This window comes from Microcebus murinus, chromosome X, assembly GCF_040939455.1.
Source record: "Microcebus murinus isolate Inina chromosome X, M.murinus_Inina_mat1.0, whole genome shotgun sequence".
NCBI classification, from domain to species: Eukaryota; Metazoa; Chordata; class Mammalia; order Primates; family Cheirogaleidae; genus Microcebus; species Microcebus murinus.
This window is the reverse complement of record NC_134136.1, coordinates 123,161,028-123,183,563: the sequence shown is the minus strand read 5'-3', so window position 1 is coordinate 123,183,563 and position 22,536 is coordinate 123,161,028. Positions and strand designations below refer to the sequence as shown.

Below are 22,536 nucleotides of genomic sequence, written 5' to 3'. Positions count from 1 at the left end.
ATGAATTTATCTGTGGAAAACTCCTCTCTCTCATTTATTCATTCAATAAACATTTATAGTGTATACAGTGTGCCAAGTAAGTCTAGGCAGAAGTTGGGGATACAATGTTGAACCAAAAAGCCAGTGGAACCTACATTCTAATTGGGGAAGATATACTATAAACAAACATAAAAATTAGATAATGATGACTTCTTTGAAGAAAAAAAGAGCATGATGCAATTAAGAATGACCAAGGGGTCAGGGAAGCCCTCTGTAAGAGAGGACACTTAAACTGATTGACGAGGAGCTAGTCAGTTATGTGAAGGTCTGAGGGAAGTACATTTGAGAAAAATCAAACACCTAGTGCAAAGATCCTGAGGCAGGAATAAACTTGGTGTGTGTATGTGTGTATAACTGAAAAAAAGAAGACGGTGTGCTGGGAGCAAGTGAGAGAAGTGGGTGGGTGGTAAGAAATGCAGTGTCTAAGTCTTCTCAGGCTACCACAACCAAGTACTCCACTCTGGAGGCTTCAACAACAGAAATATGAGAGGAAGCAATATGGTGGATGAGAAAAACCGCCAGCCAGAGTTTCTCTGCAAGAAAGATAGATTTTAGATGAAAGTGAAAAACAAACAGGCAGACAAACATAGATTGGATGAAGGTCAGAAGGAAGGGTTCCCGAAACTATAGGAGACTCCATAGGAAGAAGTTGTGGAGCAGAACTGGAAGGAGAAAGGCATCAGCAGGGTCTAAACTCCAAGAGGCTTGGAGACCAGTGACAAGCGTAGGTAAAACAGTTACATTTCCCCTCCCTTGCATTTCAGACTCCTGAGCTGCTGGAGAGACCTGCCAATGCCAGCCCAGAGATGGCTGCTGCCAGTGAGTGGTGAGCCTCTTGCAGACAGGGGATCAGGTTCCCAGCTTCCTCGGGGCACCTCCCGCCCTGCCAACTTATCTAAAAATGATACAAGCCATATATGACAAACAGACAGCAAACATCATACTGAACGGGAAAAATTGAAAGCATTCTCACTTAGAACTGGAACCAGACAAGTTTGCCCTCTATCACCACTTCTATTCAACTTAGTGCTGGAAGTCTTAGCCAGAGCAATCACACAAGAGAAGGAAATCAAGGGCATCCAAATGGGGGCAGACGAGTTCAAACTATCACTCTTTGCAGACGATATGATCTTATATCTAGAAAATCCCAAAGATTCTGCCATGAGGCTATTAGAATTGATAAACAAATTCAGTAAAGTCTCAGGTTACAAAATCCATGTACAGAAATCAGCAGCATTCATATATACCAATAACAGTCAAACTGAGAACCAAATCAAAGACTCAACACCCTTCACAATAGCAACAAAGAAAATAAAATACCTATTTAATATTTAATATTTAACTAAGGAGGTAAAAGACCTCTACAGGGAAAACTACAAAACACTGAAGAAGGAAATAGCAGAGGACATAAACAGGTAGAAAACCATACCATACTCATGGGTCAGCAGAATCAACATTGTTAAAATGTCTATATTACCCAAAGTGATCTACAGATTCAATGCAATCTGTATTAAAATACCAACATCATTTTTTACAGATCTAGAAAATATAATTCTATGCTTCGTATGGAACTTGAGAAGATCCCTTATAGCAAAAGTAATCTTAAGCAAAAAGAACAAATAGGGAGGCATCAATTTACCAAACTTCAAGCTTTATAATACAAGGCTATCATAACTAAAACAGCATTGCAATGGCACAAGAACAGAGATGTAGACCAATTGAACAGAACTGAGAACCCAGATATAAAACCATCCTCATATAGCCATCAAATCTTCAACAAAGCAGACAAAACATACACTGGGGAAAAGAATCCTTATTCAATAAATGGTGCTGGGAAAATTGGATGGCCACATGTAAAAGACTGAAATAGGATCTGCACCTTTCACTCTTACAAAAATCAACTCATGGTGGATAACAGACTTAAACCTAAGGCATGAAACTATAAGAATTCTAGAAGAAAATGTTGGAAAAACTCTTATAGACATTGGCATAGGCAAAAAATTTATGAAGAAGACCTCAAAGGCAATCACAGCAAGAACAAAAATAAATAAATGGGACCTGATTAAATTAAAAAGCTTCTGCACAGCCAAGGAAACTATCATGAGAGGAAATAGACAACCTATAAAATGGGAGAAAATATTTGTATGTTACACATCCGATAAAGGGCTGATAACTAGAATCTATATAGAACTTAGGAAAATCAGTAAGTAAAAAAAGCAAACAGCCCTATCAAAAAGTGGGCAAAGGACATGAACAGAAACTTTTCAAAAGAATATAGACTAATGGCCAACAAACATGAAAAATTGCTCAACACCTCTGATTATCAGGGAAATGCAAATCAAAACCACAATGAGATATCATTTGTCTCCAGTGAGAATCGCCTTTATCAAAAAGTCCCCAAACAGAAAAGAATCTCTCTTCAATAAATGGTGGGGGGAAAACTGGATGGCTACATGCAGAAGAATGAATCAGGATCACTACCTCTCACCTCTCACAAAAATCCACTCAAGATGGATAACAGACTTAAACCTAAGGCATGAAACCTTAAGAATCCTAGAAGAAAATGTTGGGAAAACCCTTTCAGACATTGGCCTAGGCAAAGAATTCTTGAAGAAGACCCCCAAAGCAATCACCGCAGCAACAAAAATAAACAAATGGGATTTGATCGACAACTTACAGAATGGGAGAAAATATTTGCTCTCTACACTTCCGATAAAGGTCTGATAACAAGAATCTATCTAGAACTCAAAAGAATTAACAGAAAAAATCAAACGACCCCATCAAGAAATGGGCAACGGAACAGAAACTTTTCCAAAGAAGACAGAATAATGGCCTGCAAACATATAAAAAAATGCTCAACATCTCTAATCATTAGAGAAATGCAAATCAAAACCACAATGAGATACCACCTAACCCCAGTGAGAATGGCCTGTATCAAGAAATCCCAAAACAATAAATGCTGGTAAGGATGTGGAGAGACAGGAACACTCTTACACTGCTGGTGGGACTGCAAATTATTGCAACCTTTATGGAAAAGAATTTGGAGATACCTCAAAGAGCTAAAAATAGAAATACCATTCAATCCAGCAATAGCACTATTAGGCATCTACCCAAAAGAGCATAAGACATTCTATTATAAAGACATCTGCACCTGAATATTTATGGCAGCACAATTCACTATTGCAAGGACATGGAAACAACCCAAGTTCCCGTCAATTCATGAGTGGATTATTAATATTTGGTATATGTTCACAATGGAATATTATTCAATTCTAAGAAACGACAGTGAGCTAGCACTGCTTACACTATCCTGGATTGAGCTTAAGCCCATTATCCAAAGTGAGGTGACACAAGATTAGAAAAATGGGCTCCACATGTACTTGCCATCAAATTGGTACTGACTGATTAACACTATGGTGTTCAAATGGTGGTAGTGTTCACCAGGGATTTGGGGGTTGCAGGAGTAGACCCACATCTGAGGGATGTGGTGAGCACTGTGGAGGGGAAGGGCATACCTCTAACCCTTGCTAGGGAGAGGCAAAGAAATATAATGTAACCAAAATATCAAAATTTAAAAAAAAAACATTTATTGGGTGTCAGGCAGGTGGAGGGGCGCAGGGGATGGGTATATACAAACATAATGAGTGTGATGCACACCACCTGGGAGATGGACACACTTAAAGCTCTGACTCGAGGGGGAAGGGGAGGCAAGGGCAATTTATGTAACCTTAACAACATTTGTATCCCCATAATAAGATGAAATATTTAAAAAGTCCCCAAATAATAAATGTTGGCATGGATTTGGAGAGATAGGAACACTCCTACACTGCTGGTGGGACTGTAAACTAGTACAACCTCTGTGGAAAGCAATATGGAGATACCTTAAAGCGATACAAGTAGATCTACCATTTGATCCAGCAATCCCATTATTGGGCACCTGACCAAAGGAACAAAGGACATTCTGTAAAAAAGATACCTGCACTCAAATGTTTATAGCAGCACAATTCACAGTTGCAAAGATGTGGAAACAACCCAAGTGCCCATCAATACATAAGTGGATTAATAAAATACGGTATATGTATACCATGGCGTTCTACTCAGCCACAAAAAACAATGGTGATATAGCATCTCTTTTATTATCCTGGATAGAGCTGGAACCCATTCTACTAAGTATCCCAAGAATGGAAAAACAAGCACCGCATGTACTCACCAGCAAATTGGTATTAACTGACCAACACTTAAGTGCACATATAAGAATAATATTCATCGGGTGTTGGGCAGGTGGGAGGGGGAGGAGGGGATGGGTATATGGACACGTAATGGGTACAGTGCACACCGCCTAGGGGATGGACATGCTTGAAGCTCTCACTCGGGAGGGGCAAAGGCAATTTATGTAACCTAAACAGGTCTGCCTTTGTAATATGCTGAAAGAAATAAAAAGATAATCACAAGGCAAAAGATGTGTTTGAAAGAATGAGGATGTACCTTCACAATTTAAAAAAATGTGTCAAAGTGGAAAAAAAACAACAAAAATGTATTGTGTCACAGTTCTGGAGGCTGGAAACTCAAGATCAAGGTGTCAGCAGGGTTGGTTCCTTTTTGGGGTTGTGGGGGGTAATCTGTTCCACGCCTCTCACATGGCTTCGGTGGTTTGCTAGCAATCTTTGGTGTTCCTTGGCTTGTAGAAACATCACCCCATCTCTGCCTTCACCTTCTAATGGGGTTCCCCCGTATGTGTGGTCAAGTCCAAATTTCCCCTTCTTATAAGGACAATGGTATTGTTGGATTAGGGGGCCACCCTACTTCAGTATGACTCATTCTAACTTAATTATATTTGTAACAACCCTGTTTCCAAATAAGATCATATTTTGAGATACTGAGGACTTCAACATGAATTTCTGGAGGACATAATCCAACACATAACATGAGGTCAATGAGATATGCCAGATAAAGGTCATGGAAGGCCTCAGAGACCAGGGGGGGAGAGGTTCGGATGTGCTCTGAATATAATGGAAAGTTACCAAAGGGTTTCAAATCAGGCAAATGACATGATCTGATTTGTTTTAAAAGAACAATTCTGGCTGCTCTGTTAGATTGTGAGAGAAAACAGCCCTCTATATGCCTGCATGAGTCATCTGGCACCCCTGCCACGAGTAGGAATTCTCGTTATAACATCCACTTACTGGACCTGAGGTTTTAGTTTTCATTGTTTATCATTAGTTCACAGGAAAAACACATTTAACTTCCACTTATTAGATGAAAACATCCTTATAATCATGTACAAAAATATTGTTTGTTTCCTTTCCTGGATGTCTACTCTTTTTAAATTATAAAAGTAATACAAGCTCCTGGTAAAAATGTCAAACAACACCAATAGTGCATCCCTAGTCCTCTCCAATTTCCACTTCTCAATTTCTTCACACCCACATTTTAAAAGAAACCTCTTTAGAGATCCCCTTCCTAGAATTGTTTCTGATCATCTTTATATGTCTCTATGCAGATTCTTACCCAGAACAAAATTTTAATACTAGGGCAACTGTCCAACTTCACCAGGCAGGCTCCTGTTACCTTCTTCCCATAGACTGGCATGGAAATGTCCAGGATGAACAGGGAAAGTGAGCCACAAAATTAGCAATAGAAAGATCATTGGACTTGGGATCAAAAACATTGAGTTCCTATTTCTGTTACATCACTTGCTGTCTCTACAACACTGAGCAAATCACAACCAAGTTTTAGTCTTTGTTTCTTGTCATTTTGCCTATCTCATGGGGTTGCAGCAATGTACAGGAGTATTTGTGTAATAAAGCATTTCTACTATGTTGTTGCTAATGTAGACAATGCTCCTCTCCACTCCCAACGTACACACAGTCATATCTCTTGGCATTTTTTCATAGACAAGGGAGCTTTTGTTATGTAACTAGAACTAGCAAGAGGTATCATGCTGGAGGACAGGCCAGGGGCCATGGGTTACAGTTAACTTTGTCGGACTGGGTGATGTCTGGGGTAAGGGTTCTGAGTGGCTTCACAGGCTTCAAATGTGGCCAAGTAGGAGTTGGAGAAGGAGGGAACAAATTGAGTGTGTACCTCTTGACAACCATAGCTGACAGACTGATTTGAGTGTACATGGGATGCCCTGATTTAGCGATGTATTCCAAGTCTCAGAAGGAGAAATAACCAGGAAACATTTTGGTGGGTTCCAAGATTCTGCTAATATTCAGGAGAGGCTGCCAAACCCATAGACATTGGACTTGGGGGAAAATATTAATAGTATTTTATCACTAGAAAAGACTCCTGGTTTGTGTCATTCAAAGTTGACTGTGTTTTGGATTGCCATCCAGGGAAAGGGTCTGTTTTTTGTATACCCTGCAGTACATGGCACCAAGTAGGTGCTCAGTAAATATTGGTTGAGTGAATCAACTATCCCTTTTAAAAGAGATACATTATCTCTTTTAGCCCTCAGGACCAAATGAGTAACGACGATATTTGTACAGCCAATTTGTAAAGCCCAGTTTTCACACCCAGTTTCAATTTATCATCTCAATGGTCTAATGAGGCAGGTTTTATCTTATTTTAAAGATGAGGTTACTGAGATCCAGAGAGATCAAGTCATGGGCTTAAAATCACCTGGTGAATAAGTAGAAGAAGCTGAAATAAACATGTCCTCCAACACCTACAAAGGTTTGTATTGTGATGGTGATAATCAGGATGTGACTTGTAATATAAAATATAAGAACCCTTTGTGGCTGGGTAAGTGTGGTGTGCCTAGAAGGTGGTGCACACCCAAGGCAAGAAACATGTCTTCAGGCAGGAAACAGGAACTAAGCAGGCAAGCTTTACCTCACCAGCCAGCATTCAGCAAGCACCATATTGTCTGAGGTCCTGCTCTGTGCTGGGCACTGGACATGGAACTTGGGATATGATAGTGAATAAGCAGGACAATTAGTTCTTTCATGTGTTTGCAGGGGCCGAGATGGCACCTACCATGTTGGAGGCCAATAAGGCTTTAGGGTGGGATGAAGCTACTAATACCTCCTCAAGGGTTCTCTAAATATTCGTTCAAGACCTGGTGCCAAGCTGTCCAGGAATCTCTCTCTCTTTTTTTTAGATGGTGTCTCACTCTGTCACCCAGGCTGGAATGCAGTGGCAGTATCATAGCTCACTGCAGCCTCAAACTCCTGGGCTCAAGTGATCCTCCTGCCTCGGCCTCCCAAAGTGCTGGGATTACAGGAGAGAGCCACTGTGCCCAGCCAGGAATCTCTATTTTAATATCCATTTTAGATGATTCTGATGCACAGTTAGGTCTGGGAGCTACTGCAATAGGCAAGCTGGATGATTTAATGGCACATCACGATGGCAATCTCTTATTTTCCCCAAGCTTTTAGATGAAAGTTTTTCCTTCAGCTCAGCTGCACCATAGAGGCACACTTGAGCCAGAATATTAAAAAGGGGTGGATTCCCATCACACCCCTAGGCTGGTGAGGTAACCAGGAAAATTGCCTCCAAGGTAAGGAGAATCTTATGAAACAAAAAGCCATACTGTGAGATCCAGAAGTCCCTTTTCAAGAGGAGACTCTATATCCAATGCCAATCTTACAGATCCTGAGTTTTGTTTGAACAAGAAAGATACCAATTCCTTTATACTAAGTCTTGAGTCCATGTCCTCTGGCTCCAAATCCTGTGCTTTTTACATTCTCTCTTCTCTTCTATCTGCAGCCTCCTGAATCAAGATCCTAAAATAGTCTATTTAGAGACACTAGCAGCAAGTGATGTACGGAATGGAACTTCCTCAACCTGGCAGCTTGAGGAGGCCCTAAGTGAATTGAAAAGTGGCTTTCTCTCACCCTGAATGTTGCACTCTTCTCAGAGCTCTATTACTGTTTTTGGAAATAAGAATTTTCTTGTGGTTGTTTGAGCATTTCTCTTACCCACATCCCAGCAGCAGTTGAGAGTGGTTATTATGAGGGAGGAAAGAGTCCAGGGCCTTGGGAGCTCAAGGGTAAACAGAGCCTGAGATCCTAGAGTGCATGGGAGACTTGGAGTTAGGGTCCAAAGGACAGGAGCTGGTGGTCCCTGAGGAACAGAGCGACCACATTTGATTTGCCTGGGATAGTCCCAGTTTATGCCTTTCATCCCTGGGTAATTATTACCAGCACCCTCCCACTGTCAAAAGTGCCCTAGTCATACAACAAATGATATGGCCACCCTACTGAGGGAGGAAGTGGAATCCTTCTTTTCCCATTGTTTTCACCTGGGACACTGCTTTGAAAAAGAAACTACAACTTCCAGACACCAGGGCAATAAGCTCCTTACAAACAGGGACTGCCTTGTGATTGAATTTTTTAAAATAATAATAAAAGCATAAAGCTTATCATGTGCATTAAAAAGAGAACGTCTGATAAACTAATATCACATGATTGAATTTTGTATTCCCAGCACCCAGCTATATGTATGAATTAATGCTTCTTGCCCTGTGCCTACACCTCATCCATAGTTCCCCTTTGGCCAAACCTTAGCCTTATCAGTATCTTAATGATTGCACTGACATCTGGTGGTCATTTCCAGGTTTTTCGATCAACTACTCCTATAAAGGATGATGGATTGATCTGTACCCCATACTCCATCAAAGCAATTTTTATCTGAACCCTACAGTGACTACACATGATACTCTAATTCATAGCAAGCTGTTGATAGCTGGTAACAGATGCATTATTTTTTCTCAAAAACTATTTAGAGACAGGGATGGCACTAGTATGGAAGGGGCCCAGTAAAATGATAACTAACATCAAAAACCAAATTTTTTTGGTGGGATTTCAGGCTTATGAGGGAGTAATTTTTATATGAAGGTATGATTCTGGAACCGATACCAAGTAGGCTAAAGGCATTAATGTTCTTGGTAGCAACAACACATAAAGTCAACACACCAGTGTAGATGTGGTCAGATATCAACTAGAAAAATTCTTAAACTAAAACTTGGACACATAGTAAACGGCCTTACTAGCAGTGTCTAGCTAACAGAGAGAGGGAGGAACTGGAGGAGGAGTCAGAGGCAGGAAAAAGAGAAAGTATGGAAACCATACTTCAAAGTATAACTTTCTTGGTTTCTGTGTTCCAGAGAGGTGTGAAAAGGAAATGTTTGCATATTCAACCACCTCCCCATGACCTACCATGCTTTAATCTGCAGGATCACTTCCAAGGGTTTCCTACAGAAGACATTCTAATCCCAATACACCCTAAAGAGAGTACTAAGAACCCTAGTATTCATCAGAGGAACGTTTTGATCACCCATCCTCTTCCTTGTATGAAAAGTGGCTGGAGGCAAGAGGCCTGTCAAAACCCATGGCCTTATGTCATTAAAAGCTCAAAGAGAAAAAAATATAGCTCCCAGCTAATTCTCATGTCATCGGGAAAGTATCAGTAATGAGACTGGGACATTTAAGTAGCCATAATGGATGAGGAATCTGGGTATCTAGAATATCTCAGAAAATATAAGCTGCTCCTCATTTGCCTCCTTACGGTAAAAAGTATTTACTGAGTCTGCAAACATGGAAGTAAGTATTTAACAAATCTTTTTAAGAAGTGGGCCCACCAGTAGGGGTTTGTGGTTGCCTTTTACACTACCCTCCCCCAAGCCCTCCACCCTGTCCTTGCGCTTCTCTGATCAGAAATCAATAGCTACAAAGTTTAGGACCTTTAAAAACATACCAGACACCAGGTTGGATAAAGCTGTGCTTTATTACATGCATAATTACAAATCTGTGCTAAGTGAAAATGTATAAAGCAATGGCAACCTGGGTTTAAGCCACACAGAGAAAGGGCTGGATGATCCCATTAACCCTCCTGCCATTGTCAGTTCCATTGCCTTTAACATGATTGTTTCCATTTCTTACAATTTGCATAGCACTTACTTGTCAAAGTACTTTCTATTCATTGTCTCAGTTTATCCTCACAACAACCCTGTGAGGTAGGTAGGGCAATTAACACTATCCCCATTTGCAGATGGGAACACTGAGGCACAGAGCGGTTAAGATCTCAAGGCTAGTTAGTAGAAGCATAGGGAATATAAACCAGGTCTCCGAACTCCCAGTCCACATCTTCCTTTTTTAGACTATGTTGTTCCCCACCACCATGGAGCAGAATGAAGCAAGCAGTGAGCCACAGCTCTGGTTCAGGCTGTGCTTAGGAAGAGGCGAGAATTAAAGCTAAGGAAGCACAGCTAAAGGGCTGGCAACACTCAGATGTGCTCTGCACAGCTCAGCACCAAGCTTCCTGTAGAAACTCGGGCTCTATTAGCTTTGGTTGAAGCTATTTTCTGGATGCCTACCTACTGCCGATGTCCAGACATTAGCTTCGGTTGAACTTTCACCAACTCTCAGGAATTAAAATGTCGAGTAAGACAGGTTTTCTTTGGCTACTGCAGTTGGAGCTAGCCCTGCAAACAAGCTTATTACAGAGATATTCACATAGTGGCCCATAGGCTGGAACTGGCCCCCTGATCTCCTGGCCTCATCGGCTCACCCAACAGGTGGTAGTTTTCCCACAGCCAGAAATGAATGTACAGAGGTAATAGCAGGAGCTGGCCTTGGTCAAATGAAGAAGAGTCACCAACATGACATCATTGTCCTCCTTAGCTGACATGACCAAGGTGCTGTCAGGCCCACCTCCTTTCTGGCCTGTACCTGGTTAGCAGCATAGCTTCAAAATACATTTTAAGAGAATAAAACATTAAACATTATTTTTTTCTTGAATGGAATAAATTCTTAATCATTACACAGTCCCAAAGGACCAAACATATAATAAAAAAGTAAATACATACTTATACAAAAAGCTTAGTACTAAAAAGGCAGGACCATGGGAGAGAAAAGAGGGAGAAGTAGGGACAAAGTGAAGTGGAGGAAGGAAAATGAGCGCTCTAGAAGGGCCATACAGTTTGAGGTAATCCCAATATGACAGTGAAGCAGAACCTTCCCATCTCAGGCCACACATTCTTCCCCTTCTTGTCAGATGGCATTTCACTCACCAAATCCTAGACTGCCTTTGAATTCCAACGGATTTAGATTAGTAGATAATGAGGTTTAGCAATGAATACTTCATATTATCTGCCTGACAAGTATCACTGGCTTTAGCCCTTCCTGAGGAGCAAAGCCCTGTTAGCCCCATCAATTCAGAAGGATCTTTCATTCTCTGTTCTCGGAACTATCCCCTTCCTGCCTTAAGGTCCATATTCAAAACAATATGCCTGTAAAAACTGAGAGAAATCTGAATCCAGGGCACGGTAGGGGAAGAGAAAGAAAGACAGAGAATGAAGTGGGACAGAGGAGACAGAGAGGGAAGGAGAAGCAGAGATCTTGTTAAACCCTCATATTTTTATATCATAACATGCTGTTTCTCCTCAAAAGGCCAAACTTTAGGCAAGGCAATCACTCAACGAGTGTACACACAGAGGCTGAAGACCCTTTGGCAGGAACTTAGAGGTAGGAATTTATGACTGCAAGATTGGGCTGGGCAACCTGATAGGTTCCATCCAAGAAACATTTACTCCACATATCATATACTTTCTTTCTTGGGTGATTTGGCAAAATCTGACTATACCATGGAAAAACCAATTTTGTTCCCTACATCTATTCAAAACTTTACCTGGATCCAGATGTTTAGAAATGAGAACGTGGCCAGCAAATGTTTGAGGAATAACTTAAAGTTGCTAGCACCTATTATTCTCAGAAATTCTCTTCTTGAAGCAAACAACTGAAACTGAAGTAGAGCAAAGTTCAGCGATCACCCCAGGTCCACTACACTGGCTGAACTTCACATTTACACAGCTCCTGAGCTGTGATCTGAGGAACTCTCACCTTTTTCTTTTCAATATATAATAAGGACACACTAGAAGGCTAAAAATATAGATTTTTAAAAATTTGCTATCAAAATTGAGGACAAACTACCTAAAGCTTATCATTTAGGAAACGACAACAGATGATGCTATATTCCTTCCCAAGCAGATAACTTGGGTCAGCCCCTTCCATAAAACCAGACTTCCCTTGGGCTGAACATTGCTTTGAACCACTAGTTTGGTTAGAAAGCCTGGCCTTTGGGGGATTACTTAACTTTTCCTCCCCTTAAGGCACATGATCAAGCAGTTTATAAATGCCAAGATGTGTGGCATGGGAGCATGGGATGGCTTTCCTTCCACCATTCGTATATTTTCTTACCAGGTATCTTCCATGGCCATAATTTCCAATTTCCTCCCCAAAGGGAACCCAGGAAATCCCAGAAGTGGTTAAAAAAAATCAAGGTTTTAGGACATTTAAGTTCAGACCACATATTTAGATATCTATTTTTTTTAAAGGACTCGATATTCTATTCTAAATTCCTAATTTTTCTCAGGGATTTTAAGAGCTCATTACCTACATACTGGCCAGGCATGGTGGCTCACGCCTGTAATCCTAGCACTCTGGGAGGCTGAGGTGGGCGGATTGCTCGAGGTCAAGAGTTCGAAACCAGCCTGAGCAAGACCCCGTCTCTACTAAAAATAGAAAGAAATCAATTGACCAACTAAAAATATATATACCAAAAATTAGCCGGGCATGGTGGCACATGCCTGTAGTCCCAGCTACTCGGGAGGCTGAGGCAGGAGGATCGCTTGAGCCCAGGAGTTTGAGGTTGCTGTGAGCTAGGCTGATGCCACGGCACTCACTCTAGCCTGGGCAACAAAGAAAAAAAAAATACCTACATACTACCACAAAAGACATTCTCCTGCTTTCTCTGAACTGATGAGTAGCCTGCATCTGGCTATGATCCAGTGTAGGGAAACCAGTTCCTCACAATACAGTGTGATCAGTAAGTACTTTGGGAATATAAAACATACTGGCCATTTCAAATTCTCGACATTATTAAAAACTCAACTTCAAAAATTACACTGTTCATTTTTTAAAACACAAAAACAAAATATAGTGTGGGGTAACAAGTATACCTTCCTATTTATCATCTAACAAAACAAATCAAAATCAAAAGCCAACCTCAACAGGTGACTGAACTACTTAAAACATATATCAATGGTTAATTTCCACAATGAACTTTATTGCATGCTAAGTTTTTGAAAACACATTTGTTCCCCTCGCACCTGAACGGATTCATAAAATCTTGGTTATAGATTACTTCACAGCCTTAGACCACACTAAGCCCCCATTACTTTATCATTCTCATATTCAAACAGAATTGAAGACCCACTAGAGAAATGTATCCTGTGCTCTGCTCTCCCTGTAAAGGGTTTAGATTCATCCTTTGGTGCCAAAACAATTGAATTGCTTTGCAGTTCAATCAGCAAATTGATCGTCTGCTCTACTAGCTGGCAAATTTAAAGTATCGTCAATGTCAGATTATCCACCAGAGTATATCTATTTTGTGGATTATACCACCTCTACTCCACGGCTGGGTTGAGCCAGGATGCCCAGAGAAAGAAGAGAGCACTGGAATATGTTTCTAATCAAACATCCAATTAGAAATGATCTTTAAAATGGCCATTATTTTGCATTATCAGTCCCCTGCTTTTTCCCTCCAATATAACTAATCATGCATTAACTGTTTCAGCTTCTTTAAACTCTTCAAATTGAATATCTGAAGATGCAAAATACAGTAGTTAGACTTTTACAAATCTATAGACTCTCACCCCTTTCATAGCTGGATGTCTACCAGATATTTTTCCCTAGAAAATCCTAACTCTTTGAAGCATTCTGGCATTCTTTTGTAAACCCTTTCCTTGTATCAGGCAATTTTCTTTTTTAATAACAAAATAGTCCAGTCTCAACTCATTAAATTTTAAATCACAAACTATCCAGTCTTTTGCCACTGAGGTATGTGGCCATTTGATACTACTGACAGACCTCTCTATACTGGCTGTGTTTGTTGCTTAAGCATGTCCAACTGCTAAACTGGCAATGGCAGAAAACATTTCCTTTACCTCAAGAGAAGGAACTCTGAATGTCAAGGTGCTGAGCTAGCTGTCTAGTACAGAACTCTAGCCACAATTAGCCAACCTTTGAGCCAAACCATATGATTGGACATAGAGTGGATATCACACACTATAGCTACTTCTAGCGTATGTACTACAGGGATTCCTGAGAAGCTGAGGTTAATGAATGAGATTTATCAGGAGTGAGGTATCAAGGGGATATTATCATTCTCTGGAGGGCCAATCAGTGCTTGGCATCTACAAAGTATACCTTGGCACAGTGTTATCTGGTTTCTTGAAATTTATTCTCTGAAGTAGCACCTTAACACTAGCCTAGAAGAAACACAAAGGCAAACACCCTTCATACTGCTGCTGCACTATGAAATATGACCAAACTTATCATTGCCATCAAATACCAGAAATAGTAACATTTCCTGTTTTGCAAACTTTAGTGGAGAAGGATAGCTAATAAGACAGGTATTGAACCAGAAATACACAGATAAGAACTTTGATTTCTACACAATATACAGGGTGGTCAGGCAAATTGTCTCTCATATGAAGGAGTCAGTGGCATGGAAAGGACAAAAGATGTAAATTTACTGAGCCATGACTATAATATAATGTACCCTAGAGAGCTTTATTTTCCTTTTCATTAAAATGCTAGAGTGATATATTCACAAGGAGAAACTCTGGTGACTGCCTTGATATTTTAAAGATAAAAATGAAATAAGCCTTGGCTACCCAGTTCTGAGCAAATGAAAGAATTTCAGATTTTGGAAAGACAAGAACTAGGGGTAAAAAGTCCTAGAATCAGGGACCAGCAACTTTTAAATGAGGTATACTGAGGTGTTTGGTGGGATGGAGAGTTGATGGGGTGGGATATGCCAAGTGACTGCTGATTTGGGGCTAGAACGATGGTGGGAAGTGCTGGGAACCAATTTGTAAAATGAGCCAGGCTAAACTCTCACCTCTGGCAGTGAAGTCTCACTGCCATGGCATCCAGTGCAGAGATGGAAATATGGCAGCAGCAACTGGGCCACATGACAAAGAAAAGGGCTGCGTGTTCATCTCTGGCCTACATGCCATAAGACTGCCGAGTCTTTGTGGGGGCAGGGGGGCAAGGGCAATATACATAACCTTAACATTCGTACCCCCATAATATGCTGAAATAAAAAAAAGAAAGAAAGAAAGAAAAAAGATTGCCAAGTCTTGGTTTACACTTTAACTAGCCCTGGGTGTTATTTTTTGTAATAGGAATGATTAACCAGGCATAGTGCTCAATCCCAAAGAGAGGATTCAGTATTAAGGAGTAGGAAGGGGAACAGAGTAGAGGGGGAGTAAACTGCACATGGATAAAACTATAGAAAATGAAATAGTGGTTGAAATGATGGTGGTGGCTTTTTAATTCCACCAGGTGTCACTATAGTATGATTTAAAAAAAAAAAAAAAACTGCAATAAAGGTGGTGGGAAATTGAGATATAAGCACCTTTGGTGTTACCAGGCCTTATCCATGACCCTGGGTCTTAGGATGGCTCTGCATTTTATTTAGAATTCTAATGACCCTCAAGGGAGTCACAGCTGCCTATCCTGTTCCAACACCTTGAATATATTTTAAAGTATCCCAAGCTTAATTCATGGTCACAGGGACAACACTGGCCTGTTATATATACTTAATGCTGGGAGGTGCAATGAGTGTCCAGTTATCTTAGTACTGGTGGTCTTTACAAAGGAATGCATGAGCATGCAGATGCAGCTCTGAGTCTTCCCTGGTTTCCCAGTATGCAGTTCCCTTTACTGTTCTTACATATTCCAGAAGCCTAAAGCACCATCATTCATGGAGGTGGCATCTGGGTAAGAGGATTACTTAGGACTTCACAAAAATGTGAAATTCCTAGTCATTGACTGCTTAAAACTTTACTAATCATTCATTTCAAGGAAGCTGGAAGAAATCATTCCTTGCTACCAACAAATTCATGGCAAAGTCCTTGCCTACTAGCTAACAAATACCATCTGGAAAATTACCCTTTTTGCAGACAAGGAGAAAGCTCTATAACTTATCATTGTGCACTTCAAAAGAGTACCAGGAACAAGCAAGCTATAAAAGTCAACCTCTCTAAATTCATGTAGGAGAGATTAACCAAAGCAGCATTATTTTATAATCAGAAATTAAAATTAACATATACATACACACATACATAACAGATTAATAATGCTAAATATTGTAACAGGAACAAGAATAACATTTGAACTGAATCTTCACAGTCTAGCAACACCATTACTATTTTCCTTCTGGCTGTCCTTTCTGTGGTTTGAAAAGCAAAGCCCCTTAGTTTGCAAACTTCATTTTCCACCAATGATAGATCCCAAAAAAGTGACTTTTTCATCAGTTTCCTGCAGGCTATATGTCAGGATGGTTGGAATTTCTTGCATAGTTTTCAGTGATTGCATATTGGCTAACAATTTTTAATTAAAAAACCTTTAAAAAACAAATAGAATTAAACCATAGCAATCTTGTTTACTCTTTCATGAAATCTTCCTAATGCAATATCACAGAAGCCTAACTGTATTTTCTCCTAAGGAGAAGATTAATTTCCAGAGATTATGTAGTGCAACTGGTTGACTTATAGGAAAAAGAGAACATACAATATGACTTCACTATCCAAATATGGGAAATGTGTTTTGGGGACCCAGCTAACAAAATATATCCATGGTCTGCAATGTCCTTCCTGTTTCATATCCAGAATAACCCTATGACTCTAGTTGAAGAGAATGGAATCAGGATCTTTGTTCGCCATCTGTGCTATATGCTTTAACACATCCTTTTTGGTAATGATTCCAAGCAATCGCCTAAAAGACAAACACAATACAACAAAACAAAAATAAATCTGCAATTAAAACTGCATTCCCAAAGGTGACACATTTGTCTTCCTCAGTCCTTTTCAACTTTGCCTTTGACCACTATCTGCACTTCCAGAATGATGAACTAACAGGAGTAGGAAATGCGCAACAGACAAATGGGACAACACGTGAGTCCCTAAATGTATGCAAGCATTTCTACCTCTAGCCTCAGCCCCTGCAATTTCCTCTGGTTTAAATATTCTTCTCTACATACCTGAATCTTACTTACCTATTACAGCCTAGTTCAAATGCCCCTATTCCAGCACACCTTCCCCAATCCTACAAGCCAGCAGTAACTGCACTTCTCAAAGCAACGACATATTCTGTGCAGGCCTCTTCTATGGCACTTGTCCTCTTGGCTATTGCACTATAACCACTGGTGTGGTCTTGCCTTCCCTATAACACTGCACACTTTTTGAGGACAGTGAAGATTCTTATTTATTTTTGTGTCTCCCCAGAATCTAATGGAATGCCTTCTTACATGGAGTAGGGATTTAGTAAATGTTGAAGAAATCATTTAGGGAAAAGTCCCCTTCTTAGTGATTTAAATCCTGCCAAGACATCTATTACACCACTTAGAAATTTCAGAGGGGAAAATTCTTATATAATTGCTGGATTAACATGCCATGCTCAGAAAAAAATTCACCCCTCTCCTCAATCTCCCCTCTTTTTCAATAAAAATAGCAGAGCTTTCTTTACTGGATAAGACATACCCCAGGAAGGAAGGAGTCTTGGGCTTGGGAGTCAGAAAACTTGTGTTTAAAGCCCACCTCTACTATTTATTAACTGGGGGCCCTTACTGAAAGTTGGTTTTCTCCTTCTAAATAACATAATAACAACAAGGAGATTGTAAGGACCAAATACTACAAATATACTACCTGATAACATTATAATTTCAGTGCTGCCTATGCACAAGAACATAGCTATTTCCATTGTGGGGGAGGAACTGAGTTATTTATAATGTGCAACTAGTATGTCATCTCTCTCTTGCTCTTCCCCAAATTCCATTTCCATTGATTATGATGATGAAAGAAACACATCCATCTTTATCTCAGAGCTTCAAAAAGGCCTGAAAGTGCTACTAATGTTCATTTCAATTGGGTTCTCCTTCTTTCTCTCTACATTCTTTTCTCCCACAATCCAATTTACCTTCACCCAAGATTCTTACCCGTTGTGTGTAATCAGGCACTGCCGCAGTCCCAGCTTGCGGAAGATATCCACTACGATCTCCATGGGTGTAAGGTCAGTCACAGTGAAGGGGCTGAGATCCAGGATGTTCCGAAGCTTCAGAGTGGGTGGAGTATATGGTGGCATTGGAGGAGAATGCTCAGTGAAATAAATGATGGAAGTGCTCACAACCCCATCCTGTTTCTTTCGAGCATTTTCTATTTGAACATAAGGAAAAAGAAAATTGAAGATGGAAGTGCTAGTTCTATCCTTCTAGCCCCTAACTAGTCCCCTCTTCCCTCTGTCATCCCCAATTTCATGCATATTTATTGAGTCCCACAGTGGATTCCATTATCCCCTTTCTGAAATCCTTACCAATTGAAATAATGAGATCTCTTCGGAGGACAAAGCCTACAAGTCTTTGGGACTCACGGGATACCACCACCGGAAAGCCACTGTATGTGGTTTCACTGATTATGGTCTCTACATCTTCCACGGTCATACTGTCCTGAGTAAGGACAGTCAACAAAGGATCATTTCTCCGGGGTTTCATCACATCCATTGCCAGGGTCTTATGAGCAAACTCTTCTTTGGCTTCAAGAAAGGGGTATCCATTGAGACGGATGTGGGCATCATAGATGCCCTCCCGCCCGAGAGCATCTGCCACCCACTTGCTTGTCATGGCTGCAGCCATCAGAGGCACGATGTATTCCAAGCCACCAGTCAGTTCAAACATTATGACAACAAGAGAAACAGTCATCCGAGTCACTCCACCTATAAAGAAATAGACACGGGCTGCTGACAGCAGGCAAAGTACAGGATTCATTACAATTATGGGCCCAGACAGGAAAAGCTGACTTATCAGACAGAAGCAATGCTAGAATGGGATCTTATCCACAACTGTGAAGACCCCAGCAATCGCATTAAAGTAAGGTTACAACAGACAAGATTCAGATATCTCAAAATAACACTATACTATTCCTTCTTACGTATTTTTTTTCCATTTTTCTGTTGCTTCTTCTCTCTAATAGAGAAGTAATATATTCCCATTGTGGAAAATTTGGAAAATGTAAAAGAAAGTCATTATCCATAAGCTCTGCCTATAAATGAGCAGAGCAAAAATTTGAATGATTTTTCAAGCTTTTTTCTATGCAAAAACATACATATTTATATAACTGAGCTCACATTATATGTTAAATTCCTCACCATACTTCCCTCCCTTTATGTTGGGAATATTTTACATATTATTACAAATTTATTTAACATCATACTTAAAGATGTTAAACATATTAACATCATATTGAAAGGCTGCATAGTATAAGTTATATGGATGTATCATGATTTATTTAACCAGTACATTACTGTGCAAGTTTAGGTTGATTCTAATTTTTTTCTCTTATACTATGATGCAGCACAGTCTCGTCCATCTTTGTCCAAATTTCTGATAATTTCCCCAGTGTAAGAGAGTAGAATTAGCTTTCTTAAAACGCTTGAGAAATGGCAAACTCAACAGGAAATGAATGGTCATTAAAAAAAATTCTGCAATCAATTGTGTTAAATACTACTCTTCTTTTATATGTCACTTGGGTAGCAACTTCTTTGAAATCAATGCAAATACTACTCACCTAAGCAGGCTGCAGCCCCAACCATTGCATAAAGGCCAGGGGTGATGCAATCAGCTCCCTGACTACACCAGCTATTGAAGATGGCCCAGTCATGGTGATAATAAGCCAGTTGTTCCATTCCTACTCCTAGAAGTCGACCTGCTATAGCTCCAACAGCCATGCTAGGGATAAAGAGGCCAGAAGGGATCTGCAAAGAGAAAGCAATAGATGGTTAGTTGGAAATGATGTGATTGCTTGGCATATGGTAAGGGCTAGAGGACTGACACTCTGCAAAGCAAATAGGCCAATGACAATTTAACTATGCACTATGCTAGCAAGTGGCTGTAAAGATTTGTGTAACACTACAGGGACTAGAGGTTCTCTGGGACGTGCAGGCAAAGATGACTGCAAAGAAGCTTACCCTGATTCGGGGGTTCATCAGGCAAGAGCCTGAACTCTCCAGACAAACACAAAACTGGAGGCAGAAATTAGGCCTTTCCCAAAGAAAAAGGAAAATAGATGGAGTTTCTCATATACGCAGACATTTCTACCGATTTTGAATTCTTAACAACAACTACCCTTTATTGACTATCTACCATGTTCTATGCTGGATGCTCTACATACCAAGATTTATCTGTTCTTTATAAAAACCCCCAGAAGTAGGCATTATTATCCCAAATGCCAAAGAGCCTAAAGTTCGGAGAGGTTAAGTAACTCACTCAAGGTCAAGATTTAGAAAAGACTATTTCTGGGATTTAAATGGAAAGCTCATAATCACACTCATATATTGAATTGTAACCCATTGCTCACACAAAAAGGATGGCACATGAGGTTTCACTCTATTTTGTAATACTATCAAGAAAGATTCAACAATTAAAACTTTAAAATGAGATCATGACTATGGTTGCATGATTAGCCAAAAAAGGAACACTAATGTATCTCCCTGCTTTTTTTCTTGACACCTAGGTTACCATAATGAATTCTTTTTTTTTTTCCACTTTTTTTTTTTTTATTTTTATTTTTTTTATTTTGGCATATTATGGGGGTACAGATTTTAAGGTTTCAATAAATGCCCATTTCCCCCCTCCCCCCAAAAGTCTGAGTCTCCATCATGACCATCCCCCAGATGGTGCACATCTCACTCATTATGTATGTATATACCCGCCCCCCTCCCCCCTCCCACCTCCCCAATACCCTATTACTGTAGCACCTGTGTGTCCACTTAGGTGCTACTCAGTTAATACCAGTTTGCTGGAGAATATATCTGGTGCTTGTTTTTCCATTCTTGGGATACTTCACTTAGTAGTATGGGTTCCAGCTCTAACCAGGAAAGTATAAGATGTGCTATATCACCGTTGTTTCTTAGAGCTGAATAGTACTCCATGGTATACATATACCACATTTTATTAATCCATTCTTGGATTGATGGGCACTTGGGCTGTTTCCACAGCCTTGCAATTATGAATTGTGATGCTATAAACATTCGAGTGCAGGTGTCTTTTTTGAAGAGTGTCACTGGATCATTTGGGTAGATGCCCAGCAATGGGATTGCTGGATCAAATGGTATATTCACTTGTATCGCTTTAAGGTATCTCCATATTGCTTTCCACAGAGGTTGAACTAGTTTGCAGTCCCACCAGCAGTGTAGGAGTGTTCCTCTCTCTCCACAACCACGCCAGCATTTGTTATTTGGAGACTTTTTGATAAAGGCCATTCTCACTGGAGTTAAGTGATATCTCATTGTAGTTTTGATTTGCATTTCCCTGATGATTAGGGATGGTGAGCATTTTTTCATATGTTTGTTGGCCATTCTTCTGTCTTCTTTAGAAAAGTTTCTGTTCATGTCCTTTGCCCACTTTTTAATAGGGTTATTTGATTTTTTCTTGCTGATTTTCGTGAGTTCTAAGTATATTCTAGTTATCAGTCCTTTATCGGATACATAGGATGCAAAAATTTTCTCCCATTCTGTAGGTTGTCTGTTTACTTTCATGACTGTTTCTTTGGCTGTGCAGAAGCTTTGTAGTTTCATCATGTCCCATTTATTTATTTTTGTTGCTGCTTTGATTGCCTTTGGGGATTTCTTCATAAACTCTTTGCCTAGGCCGATGTCTAGGAGAGTGTTTCCAACATTTTCCTCTAGAATTCTAATGGTTTCATACCTGAGATTTAAGTCTGTTATCCAGCGTGAGTTGATTTTTGTGAGAGGTGAAAGGTGTGGGTCCTGTTTTAGCCTTCTACAAGTGGCTATCCAGTTTTCCCAGCACCATTTATTGAAAAGGGATTCTTTTCCCCAGCGTATGTTTTTGTCTACTTTGTCAAAGATTAGATGGCTATATGAGGATGGTTTTATATCAGGATTCTCACATCTGTTCCACTGGTCAATAATCCTATTTTTGTGCCAATACCAGATTGTTTTAATTACTACAGCTTTGTAGTATAGTTTGATATCTGGCATATTAATGCCTCCCAATTTGTTTTTGTTGCCTAGAATTGCTCTTGATATTCGGGGTCTTCTTTGGTTCCATACAAAGCGTAAAATTATTTTTTCTATATCTGTGAAGAATGCTGATGGGATTTTAATAGGTATTGCATTGAATCTGTAGATCAGTTTGGGTAGTATAGACATTTTAATGATGTTTTACTAAGAGAGGGAAATGATAAGGATAATCAAAACAGCAGATTATTTTAAAATAGCCTGTGTTTGATTTTGGAATGCGTTTGAATCTGGCATTATGATAGTCTACAAATCCCTTTAAGTGAAAGAATGAAGGCACTAGGTGAAAATTAACTCAGGAAGCACTACAAAGTTTTCCAGCATCTCCATCCTATCCCTGTGTTGAGGAGTCAGATGGTATCATCTCAGAGATTACAGTATTGCCTAAATG

General features: G+C 40.0%; 1 protein-coding gene across 3 annotated transcripts in view; it reads right to left on the bottom strand.

Moving 5' to 3' along the window:
• Positions 1–11,595: 11,595 nt before the first annotated feature.
• CLCN5 (chloride voltage-gated channel 5) overlaps positions 11,596–22,536 on the bottom strand; it is a 191,197-nt gene continuing 180,256 nt past the window's right edge. For all 3 annotated transcript variants that reach the window (XM_020284855.2, XM_020284857.2, XM_012756949.3), the window contains 4 exons: positions 19,673–19,859; positions 18,423–18,821; positions 18,049–18,265; positions 11,596–16,829 (listed from right to left, as the gene is read on the bottom strand). In XM_020284855.2, coding sequence (XP_020140444.1) covers positions 16,739–16,829; positions 18,049–18,265; positions 18,423–18,821; positions 19,673–19,859 — 894 coding nt within the window. In that variant the 3' untranslated portion in view covers positions 11,596–16,738. The remainder of the gene's footprint in view (positions 16,830–18,048; positions 18,266–18,422; positions 18,822–19,672; positions 19,860–22,536) is intronic.